Source organism: Mercenaria mercenaria, chromosome 3 (genome assembly GCF_021730395.1).
Source record: "Mercenaria mercenaria strain notata chromosome 3, MADL_Memer_1, whole genome shotgun sequence".
NCBI lineage: Eukaryota > Metazoa > Mollusca > Bivalvia > Venerida > Veneridae > Mercenaria > Mercenaria mercenaria.
The window spans coordinates 48,079,805-48,101,563 of NC_069363.1; the positions used below are offsets into that span (position 1 = coordinate 48,079,805).

The 21,759-nt window shown below is 34.4% G+C and overlaps 1 protein-coding gene across 2 annotated transcripts in view; it reads right to left on the reverse strand.

Annotated features, from left to right (window-relative positions):
* Positions 1 to 5,105: 5,105 nt before the first annotated feature.
* LOC123524827 (uncharacterized) overlaps positions 5,106 to 21,759 on the reverse strand; it is a 35,985-nt gene continuing 19,331 nt past the window's right edge. Inside the window, exons 2-3 of one of the 2 annotated variants that reach the window (XM_053538398.1) lie at positions 7,100 to 7,161; positions 5,106 to 6,149 (exon numbers count right to left, since the gene is read on the reverse strand). In XM_053538398.1, coding sequence (XP_053394373.1) covers positions 5,580 to 6,149; positions 7,100 to 7,156 — 627 coding nt within the window. In that variant the 5' untranslated portion in view covers positions 7,157 to 7,161 and the 3' untranslated portion in view covers positions 5,106 to 5,579. Of the gene's footprint in view, positions 6,150 to 7,099; positions 7,162 to 14,591; positions 16,581 to 17,951; positions 18,014 to 21,759 lie in introns of those variants that run through there. The other variant, XM_045303329.2, reaches the window with a different exon arrangement.

A 21,759-nucleotide genomic window follows, 5' to 3' on the forward strand; every position in this document is an offset into this window, starting at 1 on the left:
TATTAAGTCATATTTTATAGCAGTAATAAAAATCATCTGGTATTTACGGCATCAATAACTTTACAAAAGATATCAATAACAAAGTTGTTAATGCACGTTTCTATCACAGGTATTATAAATCAGATTGAAATAAGGCAGTTAAAATAAGTCTAAGGTCATTTATCTTTACTAAGTTGAAAACCCACATACTCCTGCTTTACCTTTCGCTCGCCAGTACTAAAATATTCTCCAACGTGGCAAGTGCTTAACCGACATTTTAACAAGACGCTTTAGAATTTTATAGGGGCTTGTTAAGCACTAAACACTTTAAGAAGTGTTTAAACGGATGTAGTTAATGTTGCCGCACCTGTAAAAATCGTGGTGTCGATTTTGTTTTGTACCGAATTTGCTCACCTGTAAGGCCAGAGACCATTGATTCTGCGTTGCTACGTTTTTATGCCAGCAAGGGTTAAGGGCATATTTCCATATTTTTATTTTCAATATATACTTTATAGATATTTCAAAATCATTTTCTACAAATTTACATACCTTGAACCGCAGCAAGCTCTGTCGTATACTTTTTTTAACTTATTAATATATATATATTTACATATTATGTATGAAGTTTCAATAGTTTAGATATATAAGAATATCATTATATATCTTTTGTAAAACATTTACAACCCGGCTCACGCAAGGATATAAAGCTAAATATCCATTTCATTTAATTAATGTTTGAAAAACAAACATTTATGACTGGTCTCATTGCCAGTTTGTTATATTCTTTACTCTGGAGAATGTATCACAGTGCTACTCTAGAAATATATTATTATTTTATTGCTTTTAGAAAATGGTAGGTTGCACTTTGAAAATGGTCATTGTCTGCAATTTATTTCTTTTTTTTTTTTTGTTAACGAAGGTGTAGTTATACAATGAAAGACGTTTTAAAACAAGTGTTTCATACATATACACCGCATTTTGGAAAAGCATCTTTATCATTAATCTGTGGTCATAGTTAACCCAGCCTAAGTATGTCGTAAGTTTTCATTTTTAAATTTTATTCCCCAAAAATGCAAAGGTTGCACTTAACATGTTCACAAATAGCATAAGCTCGTTGTGTGATCCGCCAAGTATTGAGTCATGTTTTTTTTTGAAGTGAAGTAATTAGGCGCGTCTAGAGCTAGAGGTCCTCCTCTAAATTAATACAATCCAAGTAGCATTTCTTAAAAATAGTTCGGAGGTCACAAAAGGGATTAATAGGTAAAGAATAGGATATATGAAAAGAACTTTTCCCTTAAAGTAACTCAGCAGATTTTCAAACTGAAAATGTTTTACGTAATAAGCAGATTACAAATTCCTACAGTAACTGTTATAGAAAGAAAACGGGCGGTAACATTTTAAACATTATTCAATCACTCTTAAGCAGATTCATCGTAAAATCGTTAAGTACATACTTAACATATTGTAATAAATAGCATTCATACCAAGCGAATACTAACATATAATATTCTTTGATATTTCAACAATTAATATTGACACTTAATTGAAAATAGATTTAAATTAAATGGTATGGTAAAATAATGGTTGCATCTTAAATGTTTTAGTCATATTTGTCTCGTGAGTGTTAAATAGAACAAAATAGACATTGCATGTAAACATCACTTTAGGAGCTTTAAAACTGCAAAAGAGCCAAATTCTTTAGCATATTTATATATTTTCATTACTAGTGGATTCAATATTTACATTAAATATATCATGTCATTTATTTGGACAAAGTCAAGTGTAATGTTTAGGTAAGTTCACTACTATAATGATATAGTTTCTGTCCCGTTACCAGATCTGAAACTAGTTACGTATTCGTCTGATTTTTAAACTGTTGTGATAGTTACGTTTTGTTTGTTCGGTTTAGAGTCACTCCAAACGCATATCAACATAGGGGGAATTTGACCACCAGTGAAATAGCACACGGTTCATGTGTTGCTGCAAATGCTATTCAACAAGGCGGCTCCTTTCTATAATAATAGTTCAATTACCATTTTTATTGAACATTATATAAATGATTTGATGTAAAGTACTTTTAAACGTATTTTATATGAAAAAGTGCTATATAATTGTGGTATATAATAATAATAATAATAATAATAATAATAATAATGATATGTTTGATTAGCCTAAGCGGGCTATTGTAGAATTGATCTGTGAGTATTAAGAATTCCAACAAGCCAACTATCATTAGGATTCTTAAAATGCGCAGGACAATTCTAGGATTGTCCATATTTTCATATTAGGCACTATATTTATATTTAGATGTCATATCAAATTTCCATCTAGTCTTCCTGCCTTGACGTTAGAAACCCCCAAACCAATGAATGACTTGTATGGGTGTTGATTTATTTTCCGGAACATATGCCCTTATCAGTTTTATTTGTACTTGATATATTTAATAAAAAAGAACAGTTAAGGCGTTTTGATGCAAATACAAATTAAAAGTGTCCTAATTTCCGAGAACCAGAACATTATGGTGGCCTTTCTAAAGTATATACTCTTTATAAACAGAGGAGTTAATTAATACACCGAACATCATGTAAGACAGATTTATTTATTTTCAGGTATGAAATGGATACTATTTAAATTGTTTATATCAGCCAAGGATCTTTGTCAATTATATTTACATAGCGCAGGTAATTTGCACATTTTCCTTAATTAGTTATTGGGTTATTTATTGTTTTCAACTTGATGTTATATTTTGAAAGTTTTTTTAATTAAATTAAAATAAAGTATTTGACTTTTGTAGGCATTATTTTTACTGACCTATGACAAATGTTAAGTATTTGCGCAATATAATTTTCTGTACAACTTCGTGTAAAAGTAAGCCTTCGTATTAAAGTCCAGCAAAATATGTCTGACCAAAATGACTGTATTCTTCAATGCCTATTAAGACATCTGTAAGATCAAAGCAACTAAACTCCTGCTTAACATTGAATTACATATGTACGTCAAAGAGAGAGCACTTCTTAATTAAGGCTGTCTCATTATTAATTTCGAAAATAAGTGTACAATTCCGAAAAATTTAAAACGTTTTCCAAAATAACATGTTCTTTCATGTTTAACTTCAATTGAACTTCAAAACTTCAATTGAACTTCAGAAAATGTATTTATTTCAATTTCAATCATTTAGAACTTGGCACTTCGAATTTTCTATTGTTGAGATACAATCGCCCACTGTTACAACATAATATTGTGACGTCACAGCTCTTGGACATAAACTGCGTCCGTATTTCTTTAAAGTTTTTTTTTTAAATTTTAATCAGAGAGCGCATAAGAGTGTGTAAGAGAACACCAACAAAAAGTCTTAAAATTTCATCATTAGTTCCCTTTAGAACATTCCGAATTTCGGTAGTCAACTTTGCATCTTCTGTAACCTTGTAGAAACTAGAGTAGAGATTTTTAATTCGGGCAGAACTTTTTGAACGAAGAAAAGATGAAAACGTAGAATGAAGAAAAGATAAAACGTAAACCTCTAGACGACATTTACCAGCTTGTATTTTTTACATCAGTGGGTGCATCATACGTACACTAACAAGGAAGTGTTTGAAAGCAACATCAAAGTCAATGAAATTGCAGGCCTTATTGGAAGCCATAAAGCTCCTTTTAAGAAATGAAAGTGACAGTGAAAAACACATTTGTAAACAAATATTCTGAATGGACATGCAAGACAAACCGTGGTGGCCAGAAATTTAAAGTACCTAGCGACAATTTCTTCGTTTTGATCCGAGAATGCGAAATGTGTTGTGAGGAGATTGATGATAATGATTTACAACATAACTATTATGTGTGAAAAGATATTGGATAGGTTCATGGTAAAGCATTACGCTGGTAAACTGTTCAGTGACGAGTTTGCAGTCATGTGTAAACCTATTCCTTGCAGTACGCAGGCAAGTATGGGCCAGGACAAGGAAGAATGAAGATAAAAATCAGGGGGACTCCAATAATAAAGCACTGCTCAGATCCCTCAACCTATGTCAACTAAGTAAAAACAATGTCCAGTGTACTACTGTAATAAGTCTACAGCATACTATTCACTTATATTAAGGTAGTTCTGAACGTATGGAACAAATTATGTTTGCCAATGTAGAAATTGATTCAACTTAAAAACCAACATAGTGGCTTTGCAATCAGCATGGATCCATACCAGCCTGCGCATCAACGCAGTCTGGTCAGGATCCATGCTGTTCGCTAACAGTTTCTCTAATTGCAATAGACTTTGAAAGCGACCAGCATGGATCCTGACCAGACTGCGCGGATGCGCAGGCTGGTCTGGATCCTTGCTGGTCGCAAAGCCACTATGTTGATTTGTCATGGCACGGCTCACATGTATATGTCTGTGTGCTTTATTTTTTCACAATTTGCCAAATATCTGTTATAGTGTGTTCATTGCTGTTGATTTCCTGTTATTATTTTGGACTGATTTACTTCAAAAAAGACAGTTCTGCTGACTAACAATCGATATAAGGGATAAAATAAGTTTCTCGGCAATATATATGCAAACTTTATAAAAGATTTGGTATTATTCTAAGTTTTCCGGATAACTCTCCTTACGCTGTCACTTCCGGTTAATCAAACATGCAGAACTACCTAAAGAGCACAAACATGTATTTAAAAAAGAAATCCATTGACACGCGTTAAGCTGTAGTAGCATATCAGAGATTTATATGATGAACTATTTTCATGTTCTAACATGCCATGCATGATGGTGTCATACTGCTTTCAGTGTCATGCTGCTTGGCAATGCACAATATTCTTGACACGTCTCTAAATGAGTTCGGTGACTAACTTAAAAACATCGTAACCCTCAAAATAGTGAAGATAATAATTTCATCAAAGTTTCAAATAAAATATTTGAAATGTCATGAATACTTTGTTTTCTCAATTTTGATTTTCATTCACTTATGGATTTTAGTCACTAATGTAGGCTTTGACGTAGATCAACTTATATACTCAACCCATCTTATACCAGTTACTTTAAGGAGTATTTTCAGTAAAAAACAATATCGTTGTGTTATAACAACGACACCACCATCATCATTCTCATCACTATAGTCATAATCAAATATATGTATAAACATAAATACAAAAGGCTATAGCAAACAGTATTGTTTTATTATATTATGCCTAATAGATTTTTTCAATAATGATTCTAACTGAGATTCTTTCAAAATTAAAACATATACACGTGCACTGATATAATCTTGTAAATATTGTCGGTGTGCATCACGCTAGGGCAAGTATACTAGCTGGACTGTCCTATACCGATTTATTTAATACATGTATATAAGCCTACACGTCGTATATATTAACTATAATAAGACGAAAGGATTTCCCGTATAATTATTCTTACTTATGCAGAAGTAAATATATAAAACGGTGATTTTGTGGATATCCTTCTGTCTAAGATAGTTAAGATATGTTTACTGCCTGCCTCACAATATTTATTTTATTAACTTTGTGTAATTTTCCGTCCATATGTTTTCATTGATTTATGTTCACCCGTATTACTAAACGGCTTCTCTCCGTTGACCTCCCAGTCGTTATACACATGTTCATACAAAATGGCAAAACCCTCTTTTTTCATTAATCTTCTTGGAGAAATTGGACGTGCCTTCACCTTTAATAAAAATTTGGTCTAAACCAAGGTTTCGTACCATATCTATCGCTGCATGGAATATCTTTGTAGCATAACCACGCCTCTGGTATTTGGCAGCAACTACAAGCGACAGAAAATGTATTGTCTCTTGTATACCATAGTGATCAAAGAAACTAGCTTTTTCTTCACAGTAGAGAAGGTACTGCAGGAGTACTTGTGATGGTTCTGGTATGGTACCTTTAAGATCTAACTCCTCATCTTTGAATGCGTATCTTATCGTCCGAAAACCAACAGCTTCGTCCGTGTCTTCGTCTATAAGCATCAGCGAAAGGTTGAGTTTTAGAGCAGCTAGCCAGTATGATTCTATTGCCTCGCACCATGGTGCACCCACGGATTTCATCAGAGGCTCTTGTGGTACGAAATGCTCTTGACACAACTGTAATGCTTTATCGTAGTATTCTTCTGTAATTCTTATCAACTTAAAGCCAGTAATCTTCTCAAACTTGCTTTGTGTCTTTTCAAATGCCTGGAAAATTAAACGTGAATACAGAATTTCGTGCAAAATTTTAAATATAAGTCTGGCTATTTGCCCTTCGTAGGATGTGTTAAGATTATGCCTGTAATAGGGAGTAAGTAGCTTACACAACAATATTAAATGAGTTAATTTTTTTTTTCAAATATCAGTAGTAAACGAGTTAAAAGAAGTCTTGACAGAATCATTTTTCATGTGTATGGGACTTTTAGGTGTTTTCTCTCCTGCTGAAAAGTCTCGTCTTACACCATTTGTACACTGATCTGATGCTGTAAATGACGTTATTTTTACGACATATGTGAGATTATTTATGAACGAATGCTTCATTTATCAATGAATGAATGTGTAAAATTTAAGAAAAGAAAGAGCTTAATGCAAAGCATAGGTTTCGTTTAAGTTCTATTCGACTATATGTAAAGTAAACGATAGTCTAGGCGGTTCTCGATAAATTTGTTAAGTGGTTACTCGGCAGGGAGAAATTACGATATTTAAGTGGCATATTGGCAGGTGCCTTATGAGTTCTAAAATATTGACTTTTCGTCCCCCCCCCCCCCCACCCCCTCCCCACTAATTAGCTGATTCTTTATGGTACCACACCCTTTAGCGAATTTTCGCAAAGCGCCCCCTCAGTTTAAAGATCTGAAATATCGTATTTTCGGGGTTGCATGGCGGGGTTGCATGGAAGAAGAAGAAATGGCACTAATCAGCCACCATATTATCAAGCAGCTTTATAAACAGGACATTGACATTTCAAAAGTATGTTCTAAAATCTGACAACGCAATGAACTATGAAAAATTTATATAAATCCTGTTCGTATCTGTACCCATACAGAATTCGAATAATTTTCGCATAAATCTAAGGTATACATGTTTGTATCGAGGATAATTAATGATAAACAATAACATTTAACAATTTATCTAATAGTATGCAAGTAAAAACTTACCTGTTTAATGTCATCTTCTGTTAAATCCTCCATGGAAATGTCCTTTCCTTTTCCCATGTTTTCTGCAGATAAAACATAGAAAATGTTATGCGCTTCGTTTAAAACATCACAGTATATAAATGTAAATTTTAGGTCATAAATTGGCACAGTATTCAGGTCAATAAAAAGCACAATGAAAAAATCAATCGCATGATATGTAGTCAGACGAGGCTATAATAAATTATTACTTTTTGACAGATTGGACGCAATATATATTTCATTTTGTACAGTTATAATGTGTCTTATTAATTTCGTGAGATTGGTCATTTCTCATAGGATAATAATAACCTGTGGAGGGATTTCCCATTCACACAAAGAACGCAGCGAGTTTCACTATACCTTTTTAAAATTCTTACGTTATTTGTTTTCGTGCTCATGAAATTTCGGTTATTTCGTGAGAAAATGAATTCGTGGTTTTACACTTTTAAAGATGAAATGAATGAAAATTTTAACTGTTAGTTTGAATTTGATTTCGTGAATTGACGCAACCAATAAACGTCCCACGGTATATATTTATAAGACAGCAATATTTCCAATCTTCTATGGTCTTAATTTGATCTGTGTCGCGATTAAGGATGTACAGTCATTTTTTTCTACGATTAAGAATATTTTCATACTCTGTGAGCTTGAAGAAAATTAGTTTCTGAGACCAATAAGAGCAGAAAAGCACAGGTCACCAAACTCGTTTTGTTTTTTCATTTAAAGGGCATTTTCTTCATCCACTGTTGAAGCATTTTTGAACTAAAGTAAAATTGAAGAATGATGTTACTTTATAAAACATATTATATTCCACTTAATATTACCGGGATTTAAGGTCTTACAGGTTACAATGAATACATGGTGATATTAGTATTATACAAGCCTAAGTGTCACTAAAAATCTCTTTTTTCTACATGATGACATAATTACCCCAACCACTTTTTTTAAAAATGGAGAAAAAACGTATTTGCATCTACAAAAACAAGTTCTGTAATTAAGTTTTTTTTTTGAAGTGTTTGCTGCGTTGAAACACAAAATGCTTCAAAATAGAAAGAAAAGTTGTTGGTCACCGTGCATCTTACATAATAAAATGTGCTTTGTTGAAAACTTTTATTTCAGTATATGTATAATGATAAGCTTCAACTAAAATATATATAAATCTACGGTTTAATGGGCTCTTTTGTGAAAAGACAAATAGAATTCATATTTCAGATATTCACAGAGGTATACGGTAAATCGCTCTGTCGCAACTTCCGAACTAGTACATATCGCGAAAAAAACGTCAACAAAGGTGACTGTCATCATATTTTTTGGCATTTTTCTAAGCGTTGTATCGAATATGAAAAATTGGGGAATGGTAGGCGATGTAGATTTGATTTAACTTAACAGACAATTTAAAATTGACAAATTAATTTCTGATTTGTGGTCGTGGTGATGTTTACCAAATAGTTGATATAGCGGTAATCTGGGCCATTTCGTATAAAGAAAGCATATTCATTGTCATAAAACTGGTATTAAAAAGCAAACCGACTAGGCATGAGGTAGCCCTAAGTTGGAATAAAAGTGTGTACCAAAAATCCTTTTGGCGTAGAAATATTTACCTTTTATTGTGAGAGACAGCTCTGTCGTGAAGGAGATAGTCATGTCGCTAAGGAGATAGCTCTGTCTGCATGCGTTAACATCGTTTGAATTCGTACAATTTGTTTAATATTAAGTTTAGTCACTGTGGTCTTTTTTTTTAAATAACAAAATTTGTAGACGTACTGATTTACGTTATTGAACATGAATGTGTATTGATTTTCTTAGTATTGATATAATGATTTCATAAGATTATATTGCACAATTTTGAATCGTTATACATTCTGTTTATTTTTATTAATTATAATGAAGGCAATATTGTAATTTTTTAACGTTTGGTTTCGTTCCAGATGAGTGTATTTAATGGGCAGAATTCAGACTTCAGAATGAAAAACTCCCATAACATGTACGGCAAGATCCAGAAGAAGCCATTAACAACGAGTACATTCCATAAAAAAGAAAATTGATTGTTAAAATAAGTTCATTTAAATATCCTCTTATGAAAAAAAACCAGGCTGCTGACGTCATTCCCACTCAAAGTTAATCGACCTCTTTCAGGAACAACAAGTAGGAGCAATAGAATGTATAGCAATGAATGCACAATACCTGTTGCTGATGAGTATTGGATAGGAGGGTATAAAATATTCTGTGGTTAATGGGCATTAAATAGATATTGTAACCCATGCAAATGATTTGTTTTGTTGTATAATGTATTTCGTTATCTTATGGTCCTTGATTTTGATGACATCGGTAGTCGACTTAAAAGTTGTCTTATCCAATACTTATATACGAGGGACTTTCGGAGCTTGAAATAATATACTATTGTGAGACAGGCAGTAAATATATCTTAATTATCTTAGACAGAAGGATATCCATATAATCACCGTTTTACATTTACTTCTGCATGAATAAGAATAATTATACGGGGAATCTTATTTTTTCGTCTTTAGTTCGCCTTATTGCCACAATGCCGTTGGTCCATTTTTGGCAAAATTAAGATTTAAGTGTCACTAGGTATGGCTCTATTACATTTGTATGATAGTGAATTTAGTCCTTTACACTCAAATCTTTAAATTTCGTTTCCCAAAACTATCAAAATGCTTGTTATAGCATTGTGGAAATAAGGCGACGGCGTGTATAGGCCTATACATTAAAGACAGTCCAGCTAGTATACTTGCCCTATACTAGCGTGATGCGCACTGACAATATTTACCAGATTATATTACCAGTACTCGTGTATGTTTTACTGTACATAATGATGTTTGTAAGATACCAATTGGAATCATTATTGAAAAAAATCTGTGAGGCATAAAATAATTAAATAACACTGTTTGCTATAACCTTTTGTATTTATGTATATATTTTATTATGACTATAGTGATGAGAATGATGATGGTGGTGGTGGTGTTGTTATAACACAAAGATATTGATACTGAACAAGTTGGAGGTTTACCGTTTTCATCTTTTCTTCTTTCAAAAATTTCTGCCGATTTTTAATCAAAGAGCGCATAAGAGTATGTAAGAGAACACCAACAAAAGATCATAAATTCATCAATAATTTCCTTTACAACATCCCGAATTTCAGTACTCAACTTTGTATCTTCTGTCGACCTGTAGAAACTAGTGTCGTGATTTTCATTTGTGTTACTATATCACTGGAATTTGCATTTTCAAAAACTATCAAGAAATACGTACGCTGTTTATGTTCAGAGTTGTTTTTATGCCAGAATTAAGTGATACTTTCTTTGTAGTGTCAACAATTAATTTGCCAGCGCCTGTGTAGCTTTCTGTCTGAGGAGCTTATTTTGCATGGAATAAGACACTGTGTAAATGAATTTTCAAAACAACAATAACAACAACAACAAAAGACCATGATCTTAGATTCATCAAGACCAAATTGTTTTTGCTGCCATTCTGTCTTAAGCTTGTTATCCTGTCTGTATTCAGAAATTAAAAGAAAATAACTGTATATAAATGATACTTATAGGATTTGCGGAAATTATAAATTACCGTAATAGCAGTTCATAAGTGAAATATATAATTTTCAATTTAATAAGATAAATATACAAAACGTCTTTATATATCATGACTTTACCAAATTATACCAATATTACCCGTGCAGTGCCCTGTGCATTGCATCGCGTTGTTGTGACGTCATCAAGATCACTGAAGTCTCTACACCTTACGGTGGCACAGAGGTGACATCCGCAACACTTTATTTATATTGTGGCCACAATTTAGTAACTTGTGACCACAGCTTAGTAAATTGTGGCCACAACTTAGTAAATCGTGGCCACAATTTAGTAAATTGTGTCCACAAGTTAGTAAATTGTGTCCGCAACTTATTAAATTGTGGCCACAACTTAGTAAATTGTGGCCTCAACTTAGTAAATTGTGGCCACAATTTGATAAGTTGTGGCCACAATATAATAACACGTGTCCAAGACTTATATCAGCCAATCGAAACTATGAATAGATGCATAGACGGACGGACAGATGAATAGATTGGATGGTACCTATGTACCTACCTACTTATTTATTTGTCTGCACTTCCGGCCGTCTATCTATCTTCCATTCCTGTCTTACCCTTTGCAGTGACGTAGACATTTTTACGCGTCCATTTCGTATGGTTGCTGATTTCTGCCATTTTGCGTTATCTCCCTGCGACCCTTTCGAGCGAAAACACGAGATTTAACAAGTTAAAATGCGGGGATGCAGGCTGAAAACTCTCTATTGAGTGGGGAAGCGGAGCGAAAACACGATAATTACCGGGGTCACGGGGTGAGAATTAGTAGCTGGTATATCAGGGGTGGGGAGCGAAAACACAATAATTAGCGCTGCTTAAACGTAGTGTTTCCGAACCGCGCCCCGACATCTAGTTACCAATTTCACACCGCGATCTTGTTAATCATCATGTTTCCGCTCCTTCCTCCCACTAAATAGCGAGTTATACCCCGAACCCCCATAATTTTAACTTGTAAATTGCATGTGTTTTCGCTCGGCGCGGTCACCAGGCGAAAACTCGTTATTAAACGTTTAAGCAGTGGTAATTATCGTATTTTTGCCCCGCGCCCCAGACATACCAGTTACTAAATCGCCCTTGCGGGGTTTCGGCCTGCGTTCTCGACATTTTAACTTGTTAATTCTCGTGTTTTCGCTCGACGGGGCCCCGGGGTGAAAATATAATTTAATTGGGCTAAAACGCGAATTGGCAGAATTTAGCATCCTTACAAAATGGACGTGCATAAAAGTGTCTACGTCCCTGCAACGGGTTAGACAGGAATGAAAGATAGATAGACGGACAGAAAGACAAATAAATAGGTAGAAAGGTAGGTACCATCCAATCCATCCGTCCGTCAACCCATCCGCCCATCAGTCCGTCCCTCCTTCGATCCATCCATCTATCTATCTTTTATTCCGGTTTAACATTTGCTGGTACGTAGACACTTTTGTGCGCTCCTATTTTGCACTCCTATACAGCAGCGAAGAAAAAAGTCTTTTCGATTGGCTAATTCTGTCATTCCGCGTTTTAGCCCTATTAAATTATATTTTCGTCCCGCGGCCCCGTCGAGAGAAAACACGAGAATTAACAAGTTCAGATGTCCAGAAAGCAGGTCGAAACCCCGCCAGGGAGATTTAGTAACTGGTATGTCTTAGACACGGGGCGAGAACACGATAATTAGAGCTGCTTAAACGTTTAATAGCTAGTTTTCGCCTGGTGACCCCGCCGAGCGAAAACACGTGAAATTTACAACTTATAATGGCAGGGGTTCGGGGCGGTTACTCGCTATTTAGCGAGGCGAGGAGCGGAAACATGATAATTAGCAAGATCGCGGGGTGAGATTTAGCAACTGGAATGTCGGGGCGCGGTTCGAGAACACTACGTTTAAGCAGCGCTAATCATAGTGTTTTCGCTTCCCATTCCCCGACATACCAGTTACTTATTCTCACACTCTTGTAATTATCGTGTTTTCGCTCTGCGTCCCTGCTAAAAAAGAGAGTTTTCAACCTGCGTCCCCGCAGTTTAACTTGTTAAATCTCGTGTTTTCGCTCGACAGTGTTGCGGGGAGATAACGCAAAATGGCAGAAATCAGCAACCATACGAAATGGACGCACAAAAATGTCTACGTCACTGCAAAGTGTGATACAGGAATGGAAGATAGAGAGACGGACGGAAGTACAGACAAATAAATAAGTAGGTAGGTACGTAGGTACCATCCAATCTATTCATCTGTCCGTCCGTCTATCCATCATTTTATAGTTTCGATTGGCTGATATAAGTCTTGGTCACGAGTTATTATATTGTGGTCACAACTTATCAAATTGTGGTCACAATTTTCTAAGTTGTGGCCACAATTTACTAAGTTGAGGCCACGATTTAATATGTTGTGTAGCCACAATTTACTAAATTGTGGCCAGGAATTACTTAATTGTGGCCACAATTTACCAAGTTGTGGCCACAACTTAGTAACTTGTGGCCACAAGTTACTAAGTTGTGGCCACAAGTTACTAAGTTGAGGCCACGATTTACTAAGTTGTGGCCACAATTTACTTAGTTGTGGCCACAAGTTACTAAGTTGAGGCCACGATTTACTAAGTTGTGGCCACAATATAAGTAAAGTGTTGCGGATGTCACCTCTGTGCCATCGTAGGTTTAGGTGTTATAAACAGTGTGAAAATTTGTGTTTTCATCCTAAATAATCAGAATTTTGTGACGTGTCAAATCTAGGACATGACACCTTCCTAGTTTCGATACTCCTTATAGAAAATTCGAATGAATTAAGTTCTGAATGATTGATTTAAATAAATCTTTTGAAGTTTAACATGAAAGAGCATTTTATTTTGGAAAAACTTTTAAAATTATATTCGGGATTGTATACTTATTTTCGAAAATGATGATGAGACAGTATTACAGTATTAATGAGTGCTCTTTGATGTACACCTGTGATTCAAAGTTAAGCGAAGTATAGGCTGTTTTGATCTTTATTTGTTTTTAACAGGCATTGAATAATACAGTCTTTTTGAAGAAAAACACTCGCTGATTTGACCAGTGTATCAGGCAGGAGTCCTTAATTAAACGGATTTGTCTATATATATACTATTTCGTTAATCTTGAAAACCGTCGCTTGATCCTAAGATTCCTTAAAGGCTTTCAGTAGCAATAACTTTAGAAAGAGGTACACAAAATATGTTAATTAATTAAGATCATCATTTTTGCTGTTACAGTTGTATGTAGTTTGAATCTAAACGGACAACTGTTGATGTACATGTATTCCTGTTAAACGCTGATTTATCATTGAAATTTGATGTTCCTTTAAAAAAAATTGTTTCGTGTGCATGTGTCTACTATATAAATTATTTTACTTAAGTCAGTGTGTAATCAGGATGTGCCTTTTTTGCATTCTTGCTTTATTTCTTTCCTTGCACGAGTTCTGTTTTCAATGATCAGTTATTCTAGTCTGGAATCTTTTTAATTTACTGAACATGCATACATGTTTTTTATAAATGTATATAGATGAATTTTATATCACAAACTTGATAATGAAACGTGTAGTGTCATTGAATGATTCTAAATAGAAGTAATATCGAAGCGAATTGATTACACCGACACCAGATTTGAAGTGGTCTTGTTCCTCAAGTTTGCACATTTAAAACTGAAGAATATTTGCAAATAACTTATAAATATTTATCTCTCACGCATACATATCTATATTATGAACGTAATTAACGAGTTCGAACCTCTAACATTTGAAATCCCATGCTTCGTCCGCAGGTGACTAATTATCCCCGATATAGAAGCATACTTCTTGTCACAGTTGTCGCACTGATATATCTTATTTGCGACATTCTTTGGTCTAAGTTTAGATGTTGGTCTGGGCTCCGTGGAATAATCATCATCAGAATCCTCTATTTCACTACTAGTGAATTCACCAAGCAAGTCGTCTAAATCAAGATCACGTAAATCTATACAGTCCTCTTTGTCATAAGCCATTTTTAACCATGAAACTTCACAACAACTACAGTGTAATTTCTCGTCACTGAACAAACAAAAAATGATTGACAAATTCATGTTTTATGCGTAACATAACCTTTAATATTTAATTATGTATATACATGTATTTAGAAAAGAACAGAACAGAACAGAACATAACATATATCATCAGTTTATTTGAACTTTACAGCTCCTCCATACAGTTACCAGGCACGAGAAAAGCTGATATCAGAACGTTTTCTCTTAGACCCGTGGCGATTATTTGTAAAAAAAAAGATTAGAAAACTAATTATAAAAAAAATTAGTGGCAAAAGATTAAAAGGTATATCAAATCTTTAAATGTAATTTCATTGAAATTCAGCTGACCAAAACATAAAAAATAAACAAATCAAATTACGAGATGTTCTGTAACCATCATTTTAAGAATTCCTATTATCTCTGGAAGAGCAAATGCGTTAATAATTGGAGAAATAATTTGTCAAAACTGTCTTTCGGTACTTCTGTTTATTTAAAACTTCCCTTTTTATAGTATATTATTTCAAGCTCCGAAGGTTCCTCGTACATAAGTATTGGATAAGACAACTGTTAAGTCATCTTGCGATGAGTGAGGGACCCAGGAGCCTGTATCTCCTGTTTCACTACGTGTAACTCTTTATCACACCTTGCTATTGGTTGTTCGAGTTACTTCCCCTTAATCGGTGAACTGAGTTAGAACATAACATGTAGAATGGTCAAACATCAGAACTTTCTAACTGTTAAATAAAACTGACGCACAAGTAAGTTATTGTATCTTTCTACGAATTTCTCCAGTTTGGCTCCGGACAGAAAGGAAACGTTTGAGCGAATTATAATTTAACAGATTCAACTGTGATGAAATATTTGCAAAAATACTGCTTCACAATATTTCTATATAATGATCTAATAGTGATATTTAGAACAGTATTATCCGTTATACAGATTACCTTAATTTTAAACTGTTAAACATGTGCGCTTATGGGATAATACATAAGTCCGGAATATTGAGGGTTTTTTTTCATTATTATTATTATTAATATTATTATCATTATTATTATTACATTCTATAAATTTGGTCAACTTACTAATGATATTACCCACTCTTGTTCGTCAGTCCTGTCTGCAGCGAACAGAGTGACTGGCACTATCATGGTGAACACCCTCTATACTCGGGAGCTGTGGGCGGAGCTTGAAATATTTATTTTATTAACTTTGTGTAATTTTCCGTCCATATATTTTCATTGATTTGTGTTCACCAGTATTACTAAACGGTTTCTCTCCGTCGACAACCCAGTCGTTATACATATGTTCATACAGAATGTCAAAACCCTCTTTTTCATAAATCTTCTTGGAGAAATTGGACGTGCCTTTACCTTTGATATACACTTGGTCTAAACCAAGGTTTCGCACCATATCTATCGCTGCATGGAATATCTTTGTAGCATAACCACGCCTCTGGTATTTGGCAGCAACTACAAGCGACAGAAAATGTGTTGTCTCTTGTATATTATAGTGATCAAAGAAACTCGCTTTTTCTTCACAGTAGAGAATATATTGCAGGAGCACTTGTAATGGTTCTGGTATGGTACCTTTAAGATCTAACTCCTCATCTTTGAATTCGTATCTTATCGTCCGGAAACCAACAGCTTCGTCCGTGTCTTTGTCTATAAGCATAAGCGAAAGGTTGAGTTTTAGAGCAGCTAACCAGTATGATTCTATTGTCTCGCACCATGGTGCACCTACGGATTTCATCAGAGGCTCTTGAGGTACGAAATGCTCTCGACACAACTGCAATGCTTTATCGTAGTACTCTTCAGTAATTCTAATCAACTTGAAGCCTTGAATCTTCTCAAACTTGCTTTGTGTCTTTTCAAATGCCTGAAAAATAAGACGTGAACACATAATCTCGTGCAATATTTTAAATATTAGTCTAGTTATTTGCCCTTCGTAGGATGTATTAAGATAATGCCTGTAGCTTACACAACAGTATTAAATGAGTTTATTTTTTATTGAAATATCAGAAGTAAACGAAATCTTGACAGAATCATTTTTCATTTGTATATGACTTTTCTCTCGTTCTGAAAAGTCTCGTCTAACACCATTTGTACTCTACTCTGGTTCTGTAAATGACGTCATTTTTACGACATATGTGAGATTATATATGAACGAATGCTTCATTTATCAATGAATGAATATGTAATATTTAAGAAAAAAGGCGTTTAATGCAAAAGATAGGTTTCGTTTAAGTTCTATTCGACTATTTGTGAAATAGCGATAGTCTAGCACTAGTTGTAGTAACGGTTCTCGATAAATTGCTAAATGGGTACTCGTCAGGGAGAATTTACGAGATTTAAGAGGCATAATGGTAGGTGCCTTAACTTATGAGTTCTAAAATATCGACTTTTCGCACCCCCCCCCCCACACCCTTCCCCGCCATATTTAATTGAATCGTTCTGATACCACATCCTTACGCGAATTTTCGCATAGCGCCCCCTCAGTATAAAGATCTTAAATTTCGTATTTTCGCTTGTGGGGATATATCGAAGAAGTAGAAATGACACTAATCAGACACCATATTATCAAGCAGCATTATAAACAAGATAACATTTAAAAAGTATGTTCTAAAATCTGACAATGCAATGAACTATGAAAATTATATAAATCCTGTTCGTATCTGTACCCATACAGAATTCGAATAATTTTCGCTTAAAGGTCAGACACTGCTTTTATTTTTTCTATAGGCTTACATTGTAAGAAATGACTCTGCAGGACCCCCTCAGAACCTTTGTTGACACATGAGGTGCCATTTGCCCTGTCAAATAGCCTTCCAGACACCAAAAAATAACATTTTTACATGGACATGCCCGATCTATTTTTTCTATTTCCATTCAAAGACAACCACCCTCAACTGTGCATGGAATTTAGTGGTGAATTCCAACAAGTACTTGCTTCACTAAACTGCTAATTTCAGAGTTAAATATATAGCCGACAGCTATAAAATACTTCAAAATGCACAGAAAACATTACATTCCAAGATTTTAAGGATATTTTCATGATTCAAGGCAACACATTTTTAACCAATCAGCTGAAGTCTCATTGAATGCTACGGGGTTTCCCTACACATTTTTCAACCAATCCGAAACCGGCAAACAATAACAACATTTGACCTAAATCTAAGGTGTGCAAGATTGTATTGAAGATAATTAATGATTCAACAATTTATCTAATAGTATGCAAGTAAAACCTTACCTGTTTTATGTCATCTTCTGTTAAATTCTTTATGGAAATGTCCCTTCCTTTTCCCATGTTTTCTGCAGATAAAGCATATAAAATGTTATGCGCTTCGTTAAAACATCACAGTATAAAAATGTAAATTTTAGGTCATAAATTGGCACAGTATACAGGTCAATAAAAAGCACCGGATGATATGTAGTCAGAAGAGGATGTAATAAATGATTACACTGATAATACGCCTTGTAGATACAATGAAAACCAGCTAGAATACCGAATATTTCCAAAACTAGGAAGTGCATGGCTTTAATCGCGCACAGGATAGATCACGAATTGGTTCGTCTAAGCGGAATAGAAATCAAGCAAATGGTCTATTTTGCTTAGAACATCGGCGTCTTGGGTTATTTCCAGGGGAATGAGTCGAGTCGGATCAGTAGCACGAATTAAACGTCTAACAGGAACGGAAGTGGAGTTTTACAGCTGTTTTCGGCTGTTTACATACGAGGGATAAACCAACATTTTAAGAATGTGTAATTCTTCATTCAATATGATTTGGTCATATTTATCATTGGTATTGCGTGCAAATCATGCAGGAATCGTCCTCACTTTCCCATTCCGCCATATTGTTCTCGAATTGTTCGCGGTCCCCCCCCCCCCCCCCCCCCCACCCACGATTAGGACGTGGTGTCAAATTTTTACCCGAGAACAATGTTCTTTGGACTTGTTCGTGTCATAAGGGCGATTTTATCTCGATTCGGACACAGAAGAACAAGAAGCACAAAGCGCCTAAGGATGTCCAGTGAGTCTATATATCTGTCCTAGACCACGGAAAACAGACAGTTTGTGAAAAAGCAAAAAAAAAAAAGACCGCGCACAATTCATTTTGACAGATTAGCGCAACAGTTTTTGTACAGTTATAATGTGTGTTATGAAATTTCATTTCTCATTGGATAATAACAACCTTTGGAGGGATTTCCCATTCACACAAAGAACGCAGCGAGTTGCACTCTACCTTTTTAAAATGCTTACGTTATTTGTTTTCGTGGGCACGAAAATTAATTCGGTTGTTTCGTGGGAAAATGTATTCGTGGTTTTACACTTTTAAAGATAAAATGAATGAAAATTTTATCTGTTAGCTTGAATTTGATTTCGTGAATTGACGCAATCAATAAAGGCCACATGAAATGATTTCACGGTATCTATTTGTAAGGCAGCAATATTTGCAACCTTCTGTGGTCTTAATTTCAACTATGTCAATTAAGAATGTACAGTCATTATGTCTCCCACCGCACAGTGGTGCGGTAGACATGTTGATTTACTCCTGTCTGTGTGTCTATGTGTGTTTCTGTCTGTCAAGAATCTTGTCCGCACTCTTAAGTCAAAGATTTCTCATCCATTCTTCACCAAACTTGACAAAAATGTACTTAACCATAATACCTCGGCCATGTTCGATAACTAGCCAAATCGATCCAGGGACTTCGGCGTTTTGGCCTTTGAATTACCTAAAATCGGCCTTTTTACACTTTTCCGCGCTCTAAGTTAAACATTTCTCATCCGATCTTCACCAACTTGAACAAAATATGTTTGACCATAAGTCCTCGGCCAAGTTCGATAACTAGCCAAATCGGCCAAGGCACTTTGGAATTATGGCCCTCGAATTACCGAAAATTGGCCTTTTCACTCTTGTCCGCGCTCTAAGTCCAACATTTCTCATCCGATTTTCACCAGATTTGAACCAAATGTTTTTTACTATAACTCCTCGGCCAAGTTATTTAACTAGCCAAATCGTGCGAGGTACTTCAAAATTATGGCCCTTGAATTACCAAAAATATAAATACTATAAAATGGGCGATTTCATTATGAAATCATATTCATTGTCACATACTTGCCTTTTAACTGGTATCAAGAAGCAAACCGACTAAGCACGAGTACATCTCGTAATTTGATTTGTTTATTTTTTATGTTTTGATCAGCTGAATTTCAATGAAATTTCATTTAAAGGTTTGATATACGTTTTAATCTTTTGCCACTAGCTATTTTTTTATAATTAGTTTTCTAATCTCTTTTTTACAATTAATCACCACGGGTCTAAGAGAATACGTTATAACATCAGCTTTTCTCGTGCCTGGTAACTGTATGGAGAGCTGTAAAGTTCAAATAAACTGATGATATATGTTCTGTTCTGTTCTGTTCTTTTCTAAATATATGTATATATATAACTGAAAATTAAAGTGTATGTTACTCATAAAACATGAATTTGTCAATCATTTTGTGTTCGTTCAGTTACGAGAAATTACACTGTAGTTGTAGTGAAGTTTCATGATTAAAAATGGCTCATGACAAAGAGGACTGTATAGATTTCCGTGATCTTGATTTAGACGACTTGCTTGGTGAATTCACTAGTAGTGAAATAGAGGATTCTGGTGAATATAATTCAACGGAGCTCAATCCAACATCTAAACTTAAACCAAAGAATGCCGCAAATAAGATATATCAGTGCGACAACTGTGACAAGAAGTATGCTTCTATATCGGGGTTAATCAGTCACCTGCGGACGAAGCATGGGATTTCAAATGTTAGAGGTTCGTACGTTCATAATATAGATATGTATGCGTGAAAGATGAATATTTATAAGTTATTTGCAAATATTCTTCAGTTTTATATGTGCAAACTTGAGGAACAAGACCACTTCAAATCTGGTGTCGGTGTAATCAATTCGCTTCGATATTACTTCTGTTTAGAATCATTCAATGACACCACAAGTTTTAGTATCAAGTTTGTGATATTAAATTCATCTATATACATTTAAAAATACATGTATGCATGTTCAGTAAAGTAAAAAGATTCCAGACTGGAATAATTGATCATTGAAAACAGAACTCGTGCAAGGAAAGAAATAAAACAAGAATGTAAAAAAGGAACATCCTGATTACACACTGACTTAAGTAAAAGAATTTATCTAGTAGACACGTGTACATGAACCAATTTTTTTGAAAGGAACATCAAATTTCAATGATAAATCAGCGTTTAACAAGAGTACATGAACAGTTGTCCGTTTAGATTCAAACTACATACAACTTTAACAGCAAAATTGATGATCTTAATTGATAAACATATTTTGTGTACCTCTTTCTAAAGTTATTGCTACTGACAGCCTTAAAGGAACCTTAGGATCAAACGACGGTTTTCAAGATTAACGAAATAGTATATATATTTATATAGACAAATCCGTTTAATTAAGGACTGCCGCTTAATCACTGGTCAAATAAAAAGACTGTATTATTCAAAGTCTATCAAAAAAAAAAAAAAGATCAAAACAACCTATACTTCGCTTAACTTTGAATCACAGGTTTACATCAAAGAGCACTCATTAATACTGTAATACTGTCTCATCGTCATTTTCGAAAATACGTGTACAATTCCGAATATAATTTTAAAAGTTTTTCCAAAATAAAATGCTCTTACTTTTTAAAACTTCAGATGATGTATTTAAATCAATCATTCAGAACTTGATTCATTCGAATTTTCTATAAGGAGTATCGATACTAGGAAGGTGTAGAGACTTCAGTGACCTTGATGACGTCACAACAAAGCGATGCAATGCACAGGGCACTGCACGGGTAATATTGGTATAATTTGATAAAGTCACGATATACAAAGACGTTTTGTATATTTATCATATTATTTTGAAAATTATACATTTCACTTATGAACTGCTATTACTGTAATTTATAATTTCCGCAATGCCTATATTAAGCATCATTTATATACAGTTATTTTCTTTTAATTTCTGAATACAGACACGATAACAAGCTTAAGACAGAAA